At 35.1% G+C, this 19,832-nt stretch overlaps 1 protein-coding gene across 2 annotated transcripts in view; it reads right to left on the bottom strand.

Moving 5' to 3' along the window:
- The window catches only part of AGMO (alkylglycerol monooxygenase), a 417,125-nt gene that overhangs the window by 186,290 nt on the left and 211,003 nt on the right, over nucleotides 1-19,832 (bottom strand). For both annotated transcript variants that reach the window (XM_063667515.1, XM_063667516.1), the window contains exons 8-11: nucleotides 18,965-19,030; nucleotides 18,796-18,875; nucleotides 14,967-15,101; nucleotides 13,031-13,147 (exon numbers count right to left, since the gene is read on the bottom strand). In XM_063667515.1, the coding sequence (XP_063523585.1) occupies nucleotides 13,031-13,147; nucleotides 14,967-15,101; nucleotides 18,796-18,875; nucleotides 18,965-19,030 (398 nt within the window). The remainder of the gene's footprint in view (nucleotides 1-13,030; nucleotides 13,148-14,966; nucleotides 15,102-18,795; nucleotides 18,876-18,964; nucleotides 19,031-19,832) is intronic.

The following is a 19,832-nucleotide window of genomic DNA, read 5'->3' as shown; positions in this document are numbered from 1 at the left end:
TGAAACCCCGTCTCTACTAAAAATACAAAAATTAGCCAGGCATGGTGGCACACACCTGTAGTCCCAGCTACTTGGGCAGCTGCGGCAGGAGTAACTATTGTTTGAACCTGGGAAGCAGAGGTTGCAGTGAGCCGAGATCATACCATTGCACTCCAGCCTGGGCGTCACAGCGAGACTCTTGTCTCAAAAATAAACAAATAAATAAATAAATTCTACAAATTCATTCCATGAATATATATTGAATATGTGCTGGGCGCTATGGTAAATATGAGTTTGAGTAACCAAGAAGAACAAAATCCCTGCCCTTGAATTCATACCACCTTAGTCTTTGCCCATAAGACCACTGGCCAACTACATTAGAGCAAAAGAAAAAAAAATAGAATTTATAGGTTTTAAAGACTATAAATATTTAGTCTCCTGTGTTTTAAACAATATGTGAAATCACACATAGCTTATTAGTTTTTTATAACAGGGAGGATTTTATTTTTTCATTCAATTTACTCCCATTTCAAATTATATACTGCTGGTTTATCTTTCATATAAAATATCTCTGTCCTAAAGTGCTAAATTGAAATTATTCTAAATTAGTTCCATTTTAATTTGGACATATGATCAGTTCTTAATCACAGAAAGCATTTGAGAAAGATCATAACCATAAATAGCTTTATGAGGCAATAAATTATTTTTCCTTTTTAAAAATTATCTGTCAAGTTTCACTACTGTGTGGTGGCTCATGCCTATAATCCCAGCACTTTGGGAAGCTGAGGTCGGCAATTCACTTGAGGCCAGGAGTTCAAGACCAGCCTGGCCAACATGGTGAAACCCCATCTCTACTAAAAACACACAAATAATACAAAAATTATCCGGGCATGGTGGCGGTACATGCCTGTAATTCCAGCTACTTGGGAGGTTGAGGCATAAGAACTAATTGAAACTGGGAGGAGGAGGTTTCAGTGAGCTGAGATGGCACCACAGCACTCCAGCCTGGGCAACAGAGTGATACTCTGTCTCAACAAAAAAAAATTATTTGGTAGCTCTTGTTTTCATAGGTTTCCCAGTGCAAGGATGATGGTTTAGATTTGTCGCCCCAATTATGCCTGCAGAACCCTATCTACTCCAACTTTCTTTAAATAGATGGGAAAAAAATACTTAGGAAGAGGTATCATTAACAACACAAAAACAGCAGAATTACATGTTTGATGCCATGTTACTTAATCAATGAATGTGTGGGAATTCTTCTTTTGCCCACAGATATTATAAAGAAGAAAGCCCTTTTCTTCTTGAAGAAGACTATCACTGTCTTACCCTTGCACAGGAAAACCTTAGTGGTCAATACAACCTCCTCTCACATTTCTCCACCTAACAAACCTCACAAAGGAGCTATCAAACTCGGTCACTATATCCTAAAATAACAGTATATTTCTATATGAAAAAAAATTTTTTTAAACTTTATGCATTGTCAAAGATGATTTGATAATATCTTCCATAATTTTATTCTAAGGCTTTAGAAATGAAAATGTCTAGATTTTCTTATTAAAACAAGTTGGTACATTTTTAGTAGTTTCTCTAAAAGGTGCCTGACAAGGTCTACAAAAGTTATTATTTTCATTAATGCTCATCTTCTCAGACATCTGTAAAATAAGGCTAATATTGCCTAACACTTAAACCTCTACAATCTCTGATGTGAAGGCAGCAGATTGGCTTTCTTGGCGTACTTATCCTGCTGCCCTTTATTATCTCTGTAGCTCTGAGGGCTCCATCTTCCAGACGCTGTGAGCTTGCGGATTTGTTATGCTGAATCCGAAGGCTTGACGATGCTTCTCAGTGTTCCAACATAAACACAAGAAGCACAATCCAATGTGACACCATACTGCAATGTATAATTACATGTGAGTCTCAAGAATCTGCCTTGAATTTCTTGCTCTTTAAAATAATTGTCAATATTGGCTATCTTATTCTTTTCCCTACATTTTCAGAACTCCCTAGGTGGCTACCACTAAAGCATACTAAGAGGAATATAATTACCATAAACATTTGCTAGAATTTTAAGCAAGAAGCAAACACAATAAATATATCAAAGGTGAAAATATATTGGCTAAAAAAGTATAATTAACATATAGTTCAAAACATTGAATTGACATGGAGTTCATCAGTTTCTATAAAAAATTGTAAGAAATAAAAGCCAAAGATTACATTGTATTTTATAAATACCGAAATATTAGATATGTGACAATTATATTTGACACTATGGTTCTACTCCATTAAAATATGAATGTGTACCTGATAAGATAGAGAAATTTACCCTCCTACCTGGAAAAACAAACAGCAATATATCTGAAATGATTGTTTTCAAATTACAGGGCACAAGGTAACAAAGAACGGCGATCTCAGGGAAATGGGATACAAATGACATGATCCATATTGCACCAGTTTCCCACCTTGAGAGTTTCTAGGTTACAACACAGAGGGACGCAGAGGAGCTTGGTAGATTCCCTGAATTGTGGAGAAAGAGTCAGGATTTGAGAGAAACCAAGGAGGCTAGCGTTTGGAAAATAGAGTATCAAAAAAAGAAGAGTTATACATAGAGAACCCTAAAAATTTGCAGTGTCGGTCAAGTCTTTAGCATATCAGCTCACGCGTGATGCCCAGAAGAAATTATCCAAGGGCAAAAAACGATCAGAGTTACAATGCCCAGTATGTGTATAATGCATACTCCTACCAGACAGACTGGAAAATCTCATGATTCACTGGACATTCACTGAGTAGAGAACACCAAAGGGTTGTGCCTCAGTATTGGGTAGTAATTGGTCCAAGACTGAAAACCTCTAGCAAAGAAAGATCCTACAACAGTTGCCAAAAGAGTCTGTTGTTAACATATTATCTTTTTTGAATGCTCCATAAAACTATTTTGTGGGAGCCACTCTGAATAATCTGTATTTGCCTCAAGATTAAATTTCCTTGCACTTTTAATAGGAAACTTTTATTTTCTTACTAAGAAACAAGTGGATCTATAAACTAAATACCTTTTCATTATTTTCCAAAATACAGAAGAGAAAAGGTGTTAAAAGACCGTTTCAGAGACAGACCGGACTTTCTAAAACGATTTTTTTTGTTTGTTTGTTTTTGAGACAGAGTCTTGCTCTGTCGCCTGCGCTGGAGTGCAGTAGCACAATCTTGGCTTCTGCACAACCTCTAACTCCTGGGTTCAAGTGATTCTCTTGCCTCAGCCTCCAGAGTAGCTGGGATTACAGGCACCTGCCACCACACCCAGCTAATTTTTGTATTTTTAGCAGAGACGGAGTTTCTCCACCTTGGCCAGACAGGTCTCAAACTCCTGACCTCAAGTGATCCACCCACCTCAGCCTCCTAAAGTGCTGTATTACAGGCATAAGCCACTGTGCCCAGCCTCTTTATGTGGAATACTTTTAATGAGGAAACGTAACTCCAAAGAACTGCACATTTAGACTTGGGAGTTTCCAAAACAGAATTAAAACTGCTTAATCTTTACATATACTTAACAAATCAAAGTGAGGTTATAATTTAAATTATGAGGAGGTTATGATTGTGTTATGTAATGTAACTTTTTAAAGAAGCTGCCTGATACCAAATTAGAAAACACTAATAGTGATATGAAGATATATTTAATTTCAAAGTTAACATTATATTATTTGATGCATATACTATTAAATGTGTAATTTCCCGGTTTATTAATGTATTTAAATATAGTGGACAAAAAATAATGTATTTAGGAAAATACAATGATCACTTTTCTACATTTCTGTAGTCTATGCTTATTTGAAAGGTAGTTTTTGTTAATAGTCTTCCTTTACTACAAATCCATTACATTCATTTCATGCCTTTATATTATAATTGATGCTCATTTTGGCCCACATTCCTTTTTTTTCCCACATTACCTTAGTTACCACCGAAAATCTTCAGGAAATGAAATCCCAAGGGGATAGACTAGAGAAAAACAGTATACCCTGGATATTGACTTGAAAACTTTCATGTAGAACCTAAGCTAGATCTAATTTGTGCAAGTGGCACTCTGCTATAAGAGTAGACCAAAATATATTGATTTTTTTACAGAAGGTTTTTTCAGCTAGTTTATTAAAAAACGCCAACATGAAAATATTAGTTACAAAATTGTAGTGCCCATAATGTTTTACAGAGCATGGCATTCAGGGGAATTAAAATCCATAAAAATGTTTCCAAATTTATACTGGATACTCTCAGATGCCCTGTTAACTTGAAATATATCATCAAAGTAATCTGTGTTCAAATGTATCTGCAGTAACTTTATTACATATCCTACGACCTTATTGAATATTCAAACTGTTTTTTGTGTGTTTATTATTTAAAAGAAGCATTGCCTTTTCAATTTTAGTTTGTAGAACATACTAGTGCAATACGTATTTTTATTTGAAACATGTATTCATGATATCACCCCAGGAAGTGGACCCTGGCAGCTGAGGAATTGATTTTTCAAGGATTACTAAACCAAAATCAACATTTAAAAGTCCGTGGGTCATATCACTAAACTAAACACTATATATTTAAATGTATGCTTTGCAAGTTTCAGTAAGAAAGGAATGTGTCTCTTACACCTTTGTGGTGGCCATCAAATTGCTTTCTTGACTCCCAAAATTATTTATATAGAACTTGCATACATAAAACAAGTAAGTATTTATCTTCTCTAATATGTGCATAAACAGAAAAGACTGTGGGACCACAGCAGGGTCCCAATTACAAGTCAGCCACAACTTTTCTGTGTGATTATTGGCTACAGTGAATCTGGAAAAAAATATTGCTGTTGGATTTTAATGTCTTTGTATGCTTTTAGACATCCCTGAGACTAGAAAGGCACTATAGAATTTTGCAAATAAGCAACCTTTCTTCCCAGTCACACAGCATGTTCTCAGCAAAGAAAAACATGTGGGAAACAAGCAAATGAACCTTTCAAAATTAATTTGTGTCAGGAATGAAGCTGTCTCCAACTCTAATTTCAGTTTGTAAAGGGTTTCAACACTTGATATTTCTCTTCGTCAATATATCTACATGAGTTTCTCATATAGTTTTTCATGACAGTAGAGAAATCTTGAGAAAACCATGCTGTAAGTCACATCTTTTAATGTACACAGTGTCTGGCTACATTTTTACCCAGGAAGCACTCACTCATGCCCAGGCATTCAAATGTTAATGGCCACTATTTCAAATTTAACATGGAGGCTCACATAGCTTAAAATGAGTAATCTCCATCTTTTGCTTCTATGAATCAGTATAATTTAGAGATTTTATTTAATACAACTAATAAAAATCAACAATGCGAACTGTACTCAACATTGGTCAGTATATCAACAGCTGGATATTTAGACACAGATGACCTGGCTTTTCTTTTGGTCTCATTCAACTATTTAAGCTCTATTAATGATGTACATTTTAGTTCTATTTGGGGAGAACATATTAAGTTAATATATTAAACAAAGTAGTAAGTGAGGGGTTAGTTATGAGACCTTACGTTAAACAAATATGAAGTCTAAGCATTTTGGTGGTTTGATGTTTAGGTGTGCACTGCCAAGAGTAATGTGGTTCATGCCACTGTTATAAAAGCTTTGGTCCAAAAAGAAATTCTTGGTTTCAAATTTTGTCATTTTGGGGGCTAAAGCCAAATAAACCTGGTACAATATGCAATTAGTTTCATCATTAGCTCTAGCACATGTAAGAAAAACAAACAGTAACTATATGTCCAATCATTACATTTTCAAAAAACTTCTGGCCCCACAGTATCCTAGTTCCTGCATTTGCTTCACAAAATGCAAACAAGAATCTAACTCATTGTTTTCTGCTACAATAATACAAGTCGATTATATGTTTCCCTGTGGCTTTTTCTTTATTTTAAAAAATTATATTTGGACAGAGAGCACATACAAACTTATCTATTGTTTAAAATTGGGGTTCCTATATGGAGAATAATTCGGTTACTAACTTTGAACACACACACAAAAGAAATATATATGGACAACACCAATCATTAAAGTTTTAAAATAATGTTAAAATTAAAATGGTTTTCGTTGGTTTAATGTCTGTTTTGTCAGAAACTTGGATTGCAACCCAGCCTTCTGTTTTCCAATTGCTTGGTAGATTTTTCTCCGTCCTTTTATGAGATCAATCAACAAGGAATTCTAACTATCCTAAATATGTATGCACCTAACACAGGAGCACCCAGATTTATTAAGCAAGTTCTTAGAGATCTTCAAAGAGACTTAGACTCCCACAATAATAGTGGGAGACTTTACTACGCCACTGACAATATTAGATCATCCAGACAGAGAATTAACAAAGATATGCAGCACCTGAACCCAGCACTAGACCAAATAGACCTGATACAGTCAGAACTCTCCACCCAGAAACAACAGAATTTACATTCTTCTCATCGCTACATGACACATAATCTAAAAATCAATCACAAAAATGAAAGTAAAACACTACTCAGCAAATGCAAAAGAACTGAAATCATAACCACATTCTTTCAGACCACAGCACAATCAAATTAGAAATTAAGACTAAGAAATTCACTCAAAACCATACAATTACATGGAAACTGAATAACCTGCTCCTGAATCACTTTTTGGTAAATGACGAAATTAAGGCAGAAGTTTTAAAGAAGTTCTTTGAAACTAATGAGAACAAAGACACAACATACCAGAATCTCTAGGACACAACTAAGGCAGTGTTAAGAGGGAAATTTATAGCACTAAAAGTCCACATCAAAAAGTTAGAAACATCTCAAGTTGACAATCTAATATCACAACTAACTAGAGAAATCAAGAGCAAAGAAATCCCAAAGCTATCACAAGACAATAACCAAAATCAGAGCTGAAGTGAAGGAGATTGAGACATGAAAAACCATTTGAAAGATCAACAAATCCAGGAGCTGTTTTGGGGAAAACATTAATCAAGTAGAAAGACTGTTAATTAGATTGATAAAGAAGAAACAGAAGATTCAAATAAACACTATCAAAAACAACAAGGAGGTTAATTACCAATGACCCCACAGAAGTACAAACAACAATCAGAGAATATTATGCATGTACACTAGAAAATCTAGAAGAATTTCCTGGATACATACACCCTCCTAAAGACTGAACCAGGAAGATATTAAAACCCTGAAGAGACCAATAGTGAGCTCTAAAATTGAGGCAGTAACAAATAACCTACCTATCAACAAAAGCCCAGCACCAGACAGATTCACAGCTGAATTCTACCAGAGGTATAAAGAAGAGCTGGTACCATTTCTACTGAAACTATTCCAAAAACTTCAGGCCAATATCCTTGACTGACAGTAATGCAAAAATTCTCAATAAAATACTGGCAAACCAAATCCAGCATCACATCAAAAAGCTTATCCACCATGATTAAATAGGCTTTATCCCTGGGTGCAAGGTTGGTTCAACATACACAAATCAGTGAATGTGATTCGTTATATTAACAGAACTAAAGACAAAAAGCATATGATTATCTCAATAGATGCAGAAAAAGACTTTCTCTAAAATTCAACACCCTCTCATATTGTTCATTTTCAATAAACTAGGTATTGAAGGAAATTGCCTCAAAATAAAAAGATCCATGTAAGACAAACGCACAGCTAACATTATACTGAATGGGCAAATGTTGGAAGCACTCCCCTTGAAACCAGCACAAGACAAGTATGCCCTCTCTCACCACTCCTATTCAACATAGTATTCTAAGTTCTGGGCAGGACAACCAGGCAAGAGAAAGAAACAAAGGGCAACAATAGGAAAAGAGGATGTCAAACTATCCCTATTTGCAGACGACGTGATCCTCTATCTAGAAAACCCCATGGTTTCGTCCCAAAAGCTTCTTAAGCTGATAAACGATTTCAGCAAAGTCTCAGGATACAAAATCACATGCAAAAATCCCTGGCATTTCTATACACCAATGACAGTCAAACTGAGAGCAAAATTAGGAATGAACTCCCATTAATAACTGCCACAAAAAGAATAAAATACCTAGGGATACAGATAACCAGGGAGGTGAAAGATCTCTAAGGAGAGCTACAAAACACTACTCAAAGAAATCGGATATTGACACAAACAAATGGAAAACCATTCCATGCTCATGGATAGCAAGATTCAATATCATTTAAATGACCATATTGCCCAAAGCAATTTATAGAATCAATGCTATGCTTATTAAACATTCTTCACAGAACTAGACAAACATTGTCATTCTTCACAGAACTAGAAAAAACTACTTTAAAATGCACATGGAACCAAAAAAAGAGCCCGAACAGCCAAGACAATCCTAAGTAAAAAGAACAAAGCTGGAGACATAACATTATCCAACTTTAAACTACACTACAGGTCTACAGTAACCAAAGCAGCATGGTACTGGCACAAAAACAGTCACATAGACCAGTGGAACAGAACAGAGAACTCAGAAATAATACTGCACAACTACAACTATCTTATCTTCAACAAACGACAAAAACAAGCAATGGGGAAAGGATTCCCTATTCAATAAATGGTGCTGGGATAACTGCCTAGCCATATGCAGAAGATTCAAACTGGACCCCTCCCTTACTGCACATACAAAAATTAACTCAGGATAGATTAAAGACTTAAATGTAAAACCTAAAACTATAAAAACCCTGTAAGACAACCTAGGCAATACCATTCAGGGCACAGACAAAAACAAAGATTTCATGATTTGTTGCAAAAACAATTGCAACAAAACCAAAAATTAACAAATGGGATCTAATTAAACTGAAGAGCTTCTGCAAAGCAAAAGGAACTATCAACAGAGTAAACAAACAACCTACAGAATGGGAGAAAAGTTTTGCAAACTATGCATCCAACAAAGGTATAATATCAAGCATCTATAGGAACTTAAACACATTTACAAGAAAAAGACAAGCAATCCCATAAAAAAGTGGGTAAAGAACATGAACCCGTCAAAAGAAGACATATATGCAGGCCACAATCATATGAAAAACGAAGTTCAACATTACTGACTGTTAGAGAAATGCAAATCAAAACCACAATGGGGTACCATCTCCCACCGGTCAGACTGGCTATTATTAAAAAGTCAAAAAATAACATGCTGGTGAGCTTGTGGAGATAAAGGAATGCTTATACACTGTTGGGAATGTAAATTAGTTCAATCATTGTGGAAGACAGTGTGGAATTCCTCAAAGACATAAAGACAGGAATACTATTCCACCCAGCAATCCCATTACTAGGTATACACACAAGGGAATATAAATCATTCTGTTATAAAGTTAAATGCATGCATATGTACATTGAAACACTATTCACAATATCAAAGACATGGAATCAACCTAAATGCCCATCAATGATAGACTGGATAAAGAAAATTAGGTAAGTATACACCATGGAATACTATGCAGACACCAAAAAGAATGAGATCATGTCCTTTGCAGGGACATGGATGGAGCTGGAGGCCATTATCCTTAGCAAACTAACACAGGAACAGAAAACCAAATACTGCATAGTCTCACTTATAAGTGGGAGCTAAATGATGAGAACACATGGACACATGAGAGGGGAACAACACATACTGGGGCCTATTGGAGGGTGGAGGGTGGGAGGAGGAAGAGGATCATTTTACTATTGGGTACTAGGTTTAATACCTAGGTGATAAAATTATCCATACAACAAACCCCTCATAACACAAGTTTACCTATGTAACAAAACTGCACATGTACCCCCGAACTTAAAAGTTTAAAAAAATTAAGATGGCTTTTCTCAATACATTATTCAATAATCTCTGTAACAACTTTCTGAAAATCTATTTAGCAGGACACATTGCATACACTATTGGATGCCCAGCCAAAATATATCTCCCATTTCTTTTGTACTAATACTGTGCTGATTTTGTTCAGGTATATACGAGGAATGTGCTCAGGGAGAAGTGAGTACCACTGTAACCTGAGGGCAAGAATTATACTTGGCATAATTCACTCATGGTTAATTCATGACCTGATGTTAGTTATTGGTTTAGTGTGGGCATGTCCTGAAAAATGAGGCATGAAAGGAAGTTTGCTCAGAAAAAATGTGTCTTGGTGTGTGTTTTCCTTCTTAAATAAAATGAAATAAAATTAACAAGATGCTCTACAAGTATTGAACTTGCTCTACAAGTATTGAATCTGCTGTAAGGGGAGAGTGACTGGAGTTATTGCAATTATTTTATGATGACAAAATCCAAAGGAATTAGAGAAGCCCTATTAGAAGCGCTGCATGTTTGAACTGCTGAAGTAATCAATCCTGGAAACACCTGCCATATTCCAGACAAATTTAATTGAATATTCTGTTTTTTTAAGAGCAGAAGACACCTAATGGACACTCCTACCATAGATATCTTAATTAAAATGTTATACTACAGGCATGTTTATATGTCACTAGGTGTTTACAAATGATTAAACACTTTTTTTGAAAACAAGTTCAAATCACATATTTGTGTGATAACATCATTATGTTATATAGATCTAACATTTGTTATTTTTGCCTACTTGAGCCTATTTGCCTTTTTCTATCACCTCTATTTTTTTTTTCAAGCCACTCTGTTCTTCATAGACCATGAGGATCCTGTGTAGTTGACCCTGCCCTCCCATTCGTAGGCTGAGTACATAATCTAGGACCACATACATAGATTCGTTCACTAATGTACAGATAAACCAAGCCACAACATCAGGCTCAATTTGGGTATTTTCACTTGTGGGGTTCTTTGCATGGCAGTATTTTACCTAGAGCAAGTTGGTAGCCATCTTGCCACCATGAAGGGTCACAGTTTATAGAAGAATTTGCACTAAGAAAAGCATAGCTGCAGGAAGGAAAGAAGATTCCTGATGACATTATTTGCCCTCTTGGATCTAGCACTGTCTAAAGAAGCAATAGTCCCAAACTTTTCAGTTACGTTAAAAAAAAATCCACTCCGCGTTGAATTTCTGCCATATACAATTAAAAAAAAGTCCCACCTAACACTCCTGTCTAAAAGTCCTGCTCAGGACCTATTTCAAGAAGCCTCCTTTCCTTATAATTAACTATATAAATCATACGGAATATACAGAACTGTTACAGTGGCATCATCAAACTTAGATTATTACACTGGTACCTAATTAATTAAAATAATTCCATAGGTCTTACATTGAAATTATTGATAATCCTAGATTAGATTCATTTTTCAGCATATATTATTTATTAATTTCTTTTACTTATGGAGTTTTTAACTAGATAGACTGATGCTTATCAATAATACACATTGTTTGAAAATGATTTATTATTCTCTGTATTCACTGAATGTTAATCCTATCTTTATTCATTTAAGTTTTTTTCCTGGATTGTTCTATTTTTCTTTTTAGGCTTTTTCACAGTTCTTCATATCTGAAGATAACATCTCTTCCACGTTTTTAACGTTTTTAATCTGTTTATCTATTGACTTTAGCACTGTGTAATGGGATGATTAATTTAGTCCATCGATTTTTTTGTTTGAGACTGTCTCACTCTGTCCCCCAAGCTGGAGTGCAGTGGCGCGATCTCTGCTCGCTGCAAGCTCTGCCTCCCAGGTTCACGTCATTCTCCTGCCTCAGCCTCCTGAATAGCTGGGACTATAGGGCCCGCCACCATGCCTGGCTACTTTTTTTTGTACTTTTTAGTAGAGACGTGGTTTCACCATATTAGCCAGGATGGTCTCGATCTCCTGACCTCGTGATCCGCCCCGCCTTGGCCTCCCAAAGTGCTGGGATTACAGGCGTGAGCCACCATGCCTGGCCTCAATTTAGTCCATCTTTTTAATGCACTAGTTTAAGCTGCTATGTAAGTCATTGAGTGTTGCATGCTAGTTATCATATTTTTATATTTTAAAAGTTTATTTTAATTACTTTAAAAATGACAGCTAGGACAACTATCAGAATATATGTACAGTTGCCTCACTGGATTCATATATTGTCAACACTTAACTCCTTAGGTGTCTTTCAATTTTTGCTAGCTGTTCTATGCATTTTAAGAATTATATTTTTGTATATTTTATCCATCAATTTTAAGTGTCCTATACACCTTAAAGAACAGAGTTATCTTAACCACCACTTTGCTACACCTGTTTCTTTCCAATATAACTATTATTCATAGAGTTACCATGTAACCTTCAACATTCCTGATTCACTGAGGTTTTTCATGGGGTGCATATTTTATTGGTAACAAAGAATAAAAACAGCATTTTTTTAAACTCACCTTGTGATTCTATTTTTTACTTCACCTACTTACAATTTAGTTACCTTACTGCTTTCATGTACCTTTTTGAGCTATTGTAAATTTTTAATGAAGAATATAATACAAATAAATCTATAAAACAAAACAAAATACTTTTTGGCAATTTACAGCATATTTTTATATACCTTATGTTATTTTTGCTCTTTCCAAAACCTAGGTAGTATGAGTACTCTTTTGTGGCCAAAAAAATGATCCCCAAAGTGGCGATATCCCTGAACTAAATCCTGGTCTAGTGCTCTTCTATTTACACCAGACAAACTGGAATATTCTGAATGTTTCAGAAATGTCAAACTAAAAGAATTAAACTCTACACTGAAAACCCTTTAAAGTAATTCTGTCAGGGAATTCTCTAAATGAAGGTAAATATGTTGAAACTGATGTAAAGTATGCTTTCCCACACATTTAATTCTGACTTCTGAAGTATTTTTATTGTAATTATTATAAAATTGGTTTATGGCAAATTATTTCTTATTTATCACACAGATTAACAGCATACCACTTGGTGAACATTCTACACAGAAGCATTTTGGATAGAATTAATTCATTTACATTTAGTAGTCCAGAAGATTTGTTTTACCTATTTAAATGTGAGACATGGCCAAAATTACAGCAGACAACTACAGAGAAGAATATATGACAGCCTTAATATGGGGAGCTTATTTTCATTTTCAAACAAAGTAACAGATAATGTTCTCACACTATTTAAAATGGATATTACTTACAGCTGTATCTGCAAAGGTCTCTTCATAAAATGCTAACATCAGAGCAAACTGTACAACTGTATATATCTTTAATAGCTGAGATGAAGATGATGAGAAGGGAATTTCTTTGCCAGTGACCTAGGTAGACAAGAACCATTTCCTTTATATTGCTCCAGACTTATTTTTCTTACTGAAATTCACACTAAGAGATATTTGAAAAAAGTATCTATTTTTTTTTAATAAAAGACAATTTTTAAAAATAGAAAAACAGAAACATGTCTAAGTTAGGAGACTTTTTTTCTCATTTTGAAAGCATTACAATTATGATGTAGTCTGCCTTAAATAGCAGCATAAGAACTAATTCAGCAATATGGGCAAATAATAAAGAGAGCCAAAATGCATGGGATGGATCTTCCCTATTTGATAATATGTCCACTATCATATCTGCTGGCAAAAGCAAAGTAAAAGAAAAAACAGAAGGTGCCAGATGCGGTGGCTCATGCCTGTAATCCCAGCATTTTCAGAGGCCGAGGCGGGTGGATCATTTGAGGTCAAGAGTTCGTGACCAGCCTGGCCAACATGGTGAAACCCCATCTCTACCAGTAATACAAAAATTAGCTGGGCATGGTGGCACACACCTGTAATCCCAGCTACTCAGGAGGCTGAGGCAGAAGAACCGCTTGAACCCAGTAGGCAGAGGTTGCAGTGAGCCAGGACTGCATGACCGCACTCCAACCTGGGCGACAGTCCCAAAAAAAAGAAAAAGAAGGTGATCTTGGCAGTGTAGGTAATCACGCTTCAAAGAAAAATACTGTTTTATTGGAAACAACTTTTCTAAAGTTATTTATCGGAAACTTTGGAAAAGTTGTTTCCAATAGACTACATTTCTACTCTAGCATTTGAGTTTCCCCAAAATGCTACACATCTATTTTTTTAATGCAGACTCCAGCACTCATATAACTTTAAAATACTGTATTCACTTTGAGTTATCTATTGACAAAATGAAAAATAATCGATCATAGCAAACAGCTTTTTGGAGTTGAAATATAAAAATTATTTCATTTATATCAAGTTGGTGGATTGTTGCACAATGAATTGTGAACATAAACAAAAGTGTCTGGGAAACTTATTCCTAGCGGCTTTGGTAACTGAATGAGAAAATGTCATTATTTAGATTAGGATTTTTTTCAAAATAACAGTATTTAAATAAAACATCTTATTTTATTTCCTTGAAACATCACAGGCTAACTTTTGTACACATAGTATCACCCTTGAAATTAAGAGTAGTTTACTCTTCCTATTGTTTCTGCATTATTATACATTTATTTGATAAGAAATCACAACTTATATTCTAAATGATTAAAAAGAAACTTTTCTTTCTTCCCCAGAAGAGTAATTTTGGGTTAAAACTGAATTTTTCATTTGGGTTCTGCTGTTTTAAAGATCTTTTTTATGTTTGGTTTTCAATGTGGTTTCTGCATTTAATTCTTCTACTCCACTATAAAATGAATATATAGTTATGGTTTGACCCAAAATCCACACTGTCTTAATGTGACTTTAGATACATCTGTTCTGGGTGCCTCAGTTTTTCATGAGTGGAGTTAAGTTTAGACTGGCTTATTCCTAAGGTTCCCTCCATCTCTAGTGTTCTAGGACTCTGTGTCTGAGCCTCATGTACACAAAGGCAGGCGTTAAAGTCAATATGAAAACCAGCCTCTGTAGCACTGCTCCACAATCTGTGCTCCTAGGTAAAAGGCAGTGTTCACCTGGGAGAAGGCACTTCTGTAACTGGCACATAGTTAGTGGATACTCATTAAGTTATGCACCACAGGACTGCATCTGACTGGGGGAACATCTTTTTACAGATTTGCATGAAAACAGCATATGTACAGGCTGGCTGTAGACCTGACAATATGAGACAATCTTCACCATCTCCAATTCTGTGAGCTCTATTTACCTCTGGAATTTCTTCACTTAGACCAAGTCTTGGTTTACCTGGACCCCATCCTGGTCCTTTAAATATGACAGAAAACTTATTGAAGAATCCAGGTGTGGCCCAGAATGTAGTCCATATGGAAAATAAGTGATGGAACTAGAAAGAATAAAAAAAGAGCTTATTTCACAGAAGATAAATAGGAAAGATTAAATACCAAAAATTATGTATATTATTTTATTGTTCGAGGTAATTTACATATTTGAAACGTTATGCCTGATTAGAGCAACCGGAATTAATGTGTAATTGCATTCCATGCTGTAATCTATTCTATGCACTGTGTACCATTAAGTGCGTTGTTGTCAATATTTCTAAAGTTCAATAAAATTATAATTTTGAAATGTAAAAACAGGGCAATTGTTTAGACAATCAGCAAAGTAGAAAAAAATGAGTTAAGAGGCTTTGCTTCCAATGGAATTAACTAGCACCCTGTGCACTCAATATCCCTCCCTAATGACACCTTTTCTGGTTTTTTTTTTTTTTCCCCCAAGACAAGAGTCTCGCTCTGTTGCCCAGGCTGGAGTGCAATGGAGCGACTTTGGCTCACTGCAACCTCTGCCTCCTGGGTTCAAGTGATTCTCTTGCCTCAGCCTCCTGAGTAGCTGGGATTACAGGCGCCTGCCACCATGCCAGGCTAATTTTTGTAGTTTTCGTGGCAACGGCGTTTCACCATGTTGGCTAGACTGGTTTTGAACTCCTGACCTCATGATCCACCCACCTCAGCCTCCCAAAGTGTTGGGATTACAGGCCTGAGCCACCATGCCCTGCCAATGACACCTTTTCTAAGTGTTGCTCAGTGGATACAAAAGTTGAACATGATAACATATAAAGATTGCATATCTGTGTAAAAATTTAAAATATAAATCTCTATTTACTATATTGTGTTACAAACAACATATGTTCATAAAATTACTCTAAGTAGTTTGTGATACTAGACTTCTGAGTATTAAATAGTCTATATTCTGTAATTAGAGATCGAACAGTTTGCTAACTGAGGCAAAAGTTCCCCTTGAGTCTCACAGCAGGAATCCACATTCTTTAAATATCATGCATTTGACATGTATAGAAGTTAAAAGTGTGCCCACATGTGATAAATGTTCAATAAATGTTCGCTGTTTATGACATACATAGGATCATAATGCACCAGGAAACTAAAAAGACTCCTAGGGATTGAGCATCAGCTATACTCTAGAGATGAGTTCTATGATAATTATAGAAATAAATTAACGGAGAAAAGTTTTGGCTTTATCAGAATTTGTGATTTGGCTAGTTTTCAATGAGTTGAACCATTAAGATTATAAAAAATAACTTAAAATTGCTTAAAATATCACAATAAGGCATCTGAAACAATTCAGAAATAATTTAGAACATAACCATTTATGCCTAGTGTTCCATTACTGGAACCCTAAGCATGTAGGAGTTATTTATATCCTACCGCTCAAGGTCATCGCCAAGCTCTAATTGGAAAAATTCAAAAAATTGCAACCTCAGGCATAAATGGGTTAATGGAATAGATCTGAGGAATAGGTAGATGTTAGGTGGAAGCTTCGCCTGGGGCTTTGCAATAACATAGAAAACTAATGTGCGTAGAAGTTATAATGTACGTTAATATACTTAATTTGTTTTGTAATTTTGGAAACTGAGTACAGTTTTGTTTCTATCATTCTGGACACAAGCCATGAGAAATACATGGTAATGTTTTAAAATACAATATCGTTTTTCACTTATTTATTTCCCAATGCTCTGAAAATGTGTGATGCCAAAGGAGGGCAAGGTGAATGATTTATGCCTAATAATAGGGAAAACAAACAAAACTCTGTGTCTGTTGGAAGCCATCCTAAGTTGCTTTGATGCCTCTGCAGAATAGGTGAGAAATTTACCTGTATATAAAAGAATGGAGGTAAAAAGAAGTGAATGTTTTTGTTAAGTTCAAGTATTCCTAATTATCACAACTTGCCGGCTTGACATTTCTGACAATATAAATGAACGTGTGAAAGACTAAACCTTAGCCCACTTGTGACAATTACTATGCTGAAGGAAATGTGAGGGGAAAGACCTGGAGAATTGAACCTAACACAGTTTCAGCAGCTGTTCATAAATACCTGTGATTTTCTGACCATCATTCCTCTTAAAATACTAATCATCCCACTATGTGTGCAGCTCTTATTGTATTTAATATTCACTTTCTCATTCTGTCTCCATTATAAACACCCTTTTCCTCAGCAAGACTATACACTCCCAAAGCCTTGCTTCTGAAAGAAATCACCCATCAACTGGCAGCACTGGCATCATATAGGGGCTTGTTTAGAAACACAGGAGGATCTTGGACCAGACCACAGAACTACTGAACACAATCTGCATTTTAGTAGGATCCTCTGATTCACATGCACATTAAGTTTGCAAAGCTCTGCCCATAGAGGATAGAGATGAAGGTAGTCTATCTCTTTTTTAATGACTGCAATAAGGAGACAACTCCTATATGAAGAAAAAGGAGCTTTCAATGTACTATTTCTCAATTGGTTTTATTTACACAAAGCTTATTATTAAGGATCCAAAATATTTGCTTATATTCTCCTGAGGTGTATCACATTCTTAGTAAGTTTCATCAAGATAGAGACCCAGAGAGAAACGCAACATAGTTGAGAAGGAGAGAGATAACCACCTTTCTTCTTTTGGTGTACGAGGAGATAAAAATGCCTTTCACTGAACAACTGAAGGCAATTGTTATGGCCTTTTATGTAAAGAGGCAGCACAGTGTATAGGTTAAATTGAGTTGAGCAAATCTTGGGCTTAGCTTTCAATCCACCTTGGTTAAGTTTACAGCTAACAAGTTTTCTAACTTTGGGCCAATTATTTAAATTCTGGGAATCTTGGTTTCCTCCATCAGAAAATGGGAATGAAAAGAGCCACTACTTTATAAGGTTTTAGTAATAGCTACATTAAATATTTTTCTGCTGTGCTGTTAGCAGTGCACATAGTAGAAGCTCAATAGATGTCAACAATTTTGTTATTTCAACTTTCAGTGAAACTCAAAGTAGTCTGGAAAAGCTGACCCAACATAAGCCAGTAATTTCCTCACTTACCGAATGTTGTAACCAGTCCCCTGTACAGAGCTGTCATTGACCGATCCCTTCAGCTTTTCAAGTATTCTTATCTTTTTCTCATTTATGAGTGCCTAACCCCAGGAGTATTTGTGGTGGTTTGACTCTGACGGATCAGAGCTTCACAGACATTCCTGATTTCTCTAGTGCCAACCATCGAGACCAATGAAAAACCAGTACCACATGTCTAACAGAAAACTGGTCCAGTCCGACAAGTCTTAGCAAGTGAGGTAATGCACAGACTTAACCAATCTGTAATAGTTCCTGACACTTGGGTCCAAGAACAGTAACACAAAGGCCTCACGTTGAATTTCTAACCAGAGTCATGCACCCTGGAAGCAAATATTTTTCTTACTGTGGGATCAGCCTTAATTATACATGTTACTATTGCTCCTACTGAATACATGAATATATTTCAGGTCCATTCTGAGAAAGTATATGTTTAGAAGCCACTTTATTTTTCATTCTAGGCCAGAGACATATTTGAAAATTAGTTGTTTTAAAATGTATTTTGCCTGATTTGATTCAAACTTTTGCTTGTGTAACAGAGTTATTTGTAAATTTTTTAATAGTTAAAAATTTTTTTCAGGTTAGTGTAATATACTTTCACTTTTCAACAGCTGGTTTTTCCCTTAACTATAAGATTTATGAAATGATATAAATGAAGAAAGAATAAAAAACAAGTATGTTACCTGCACTTTGATTGGTTCAAAGGTATTAATGGGATGTGTTAAGCCATATACAACTTTTTCATTTTCTGCTTCAAATGTCCCTGGAAGATAAATATTAAGGACATGAGATTTGGCTTCCTGTAAAGTGAAGGAGCTGATTTAATTTTTTATTTTAATACATTTTACTTACCAAAAATTCTATCCCAAATAATAAGAACACCAGCATAATTTTTGTCTATGCAATAACGATTTCTGCCTATGAGACAAAATATTAGAAAATTTTTTTTTCAGAAAAATAGTTATGCTTTTTGAGATACTTCCATCTTGTTTTTAGAATATATTCATAAAATTCAGATTTAAACAGGGTTATAATTTCCCTGGGAATGTCTTCTCATTTACAACATCAGATTTTATTCTCTAATAATGGAATTTTTATTTTTATTTTTCAATTAATTATACTAAAACGGGGAAGTGTTTTCTTAACGCTATATGTATGCTTTCTTGTCACAGTTTTTCAGTATAATGGAATAAATGTAAATAATTTTTTCAGAATAAAAATTAAGAATTAAATGATACCAAAAATTATAAATGATAAATAAAATAAGGAAACAATGTATGTAAATGTGTCTTTATTTTAAATTTTTTATGGGATGTCTATCCTTTTTAACTGCATCTGTTTCAGGAAGGAAATTTTCTACTTACAGTGAGACCTGACTAGTTTTTTAAGATCATAAAAGCCATAGTAAAAAATAAACTACCCTTAACCTTTTCAAAACTCCTATCATATATATTTTTCCTGCTGCTAAATAATTATAATGGAAATAGCTGGTCATTATTTTTTAATACTTTTTTATAAAACTTTAGTAGACATGATGATATCCACATGACTGTAAATCTAAAGAAAAAGAATAATTAATTAACCAAGGCACTACCCCAAGAAACTCAACTATTCTGTGTTCCCATTCCTTTGCATGGTTTCCATGCATGCAACCACACATTTGAATGCACAGATGCAAGGAAAAATCTCCCATAGTGTAAAAGTAGAGAGAGATTGGCTG

This window comes from Pongo pygmaeus, chromosome 6 (genome assembly GCF_028885625.2).
Source record: "Pongo pygmaeus isolate AG05252 chromosome 6, NHGRI_mPonPyg2-v2.0_pri, whole genome shotgun sequence".
Taxonomy (NCBI): Eukaryota; Metazoa; Chordata; class Mammalia; order Primates; family Hominidae; genus Pongo; species Pongo pygmaeus.
The sequence above is the reverse complement of the archived record's forward strand: the minus strand, read 5'-3'. Positions and strand labels throughout refer to the sequence as shown.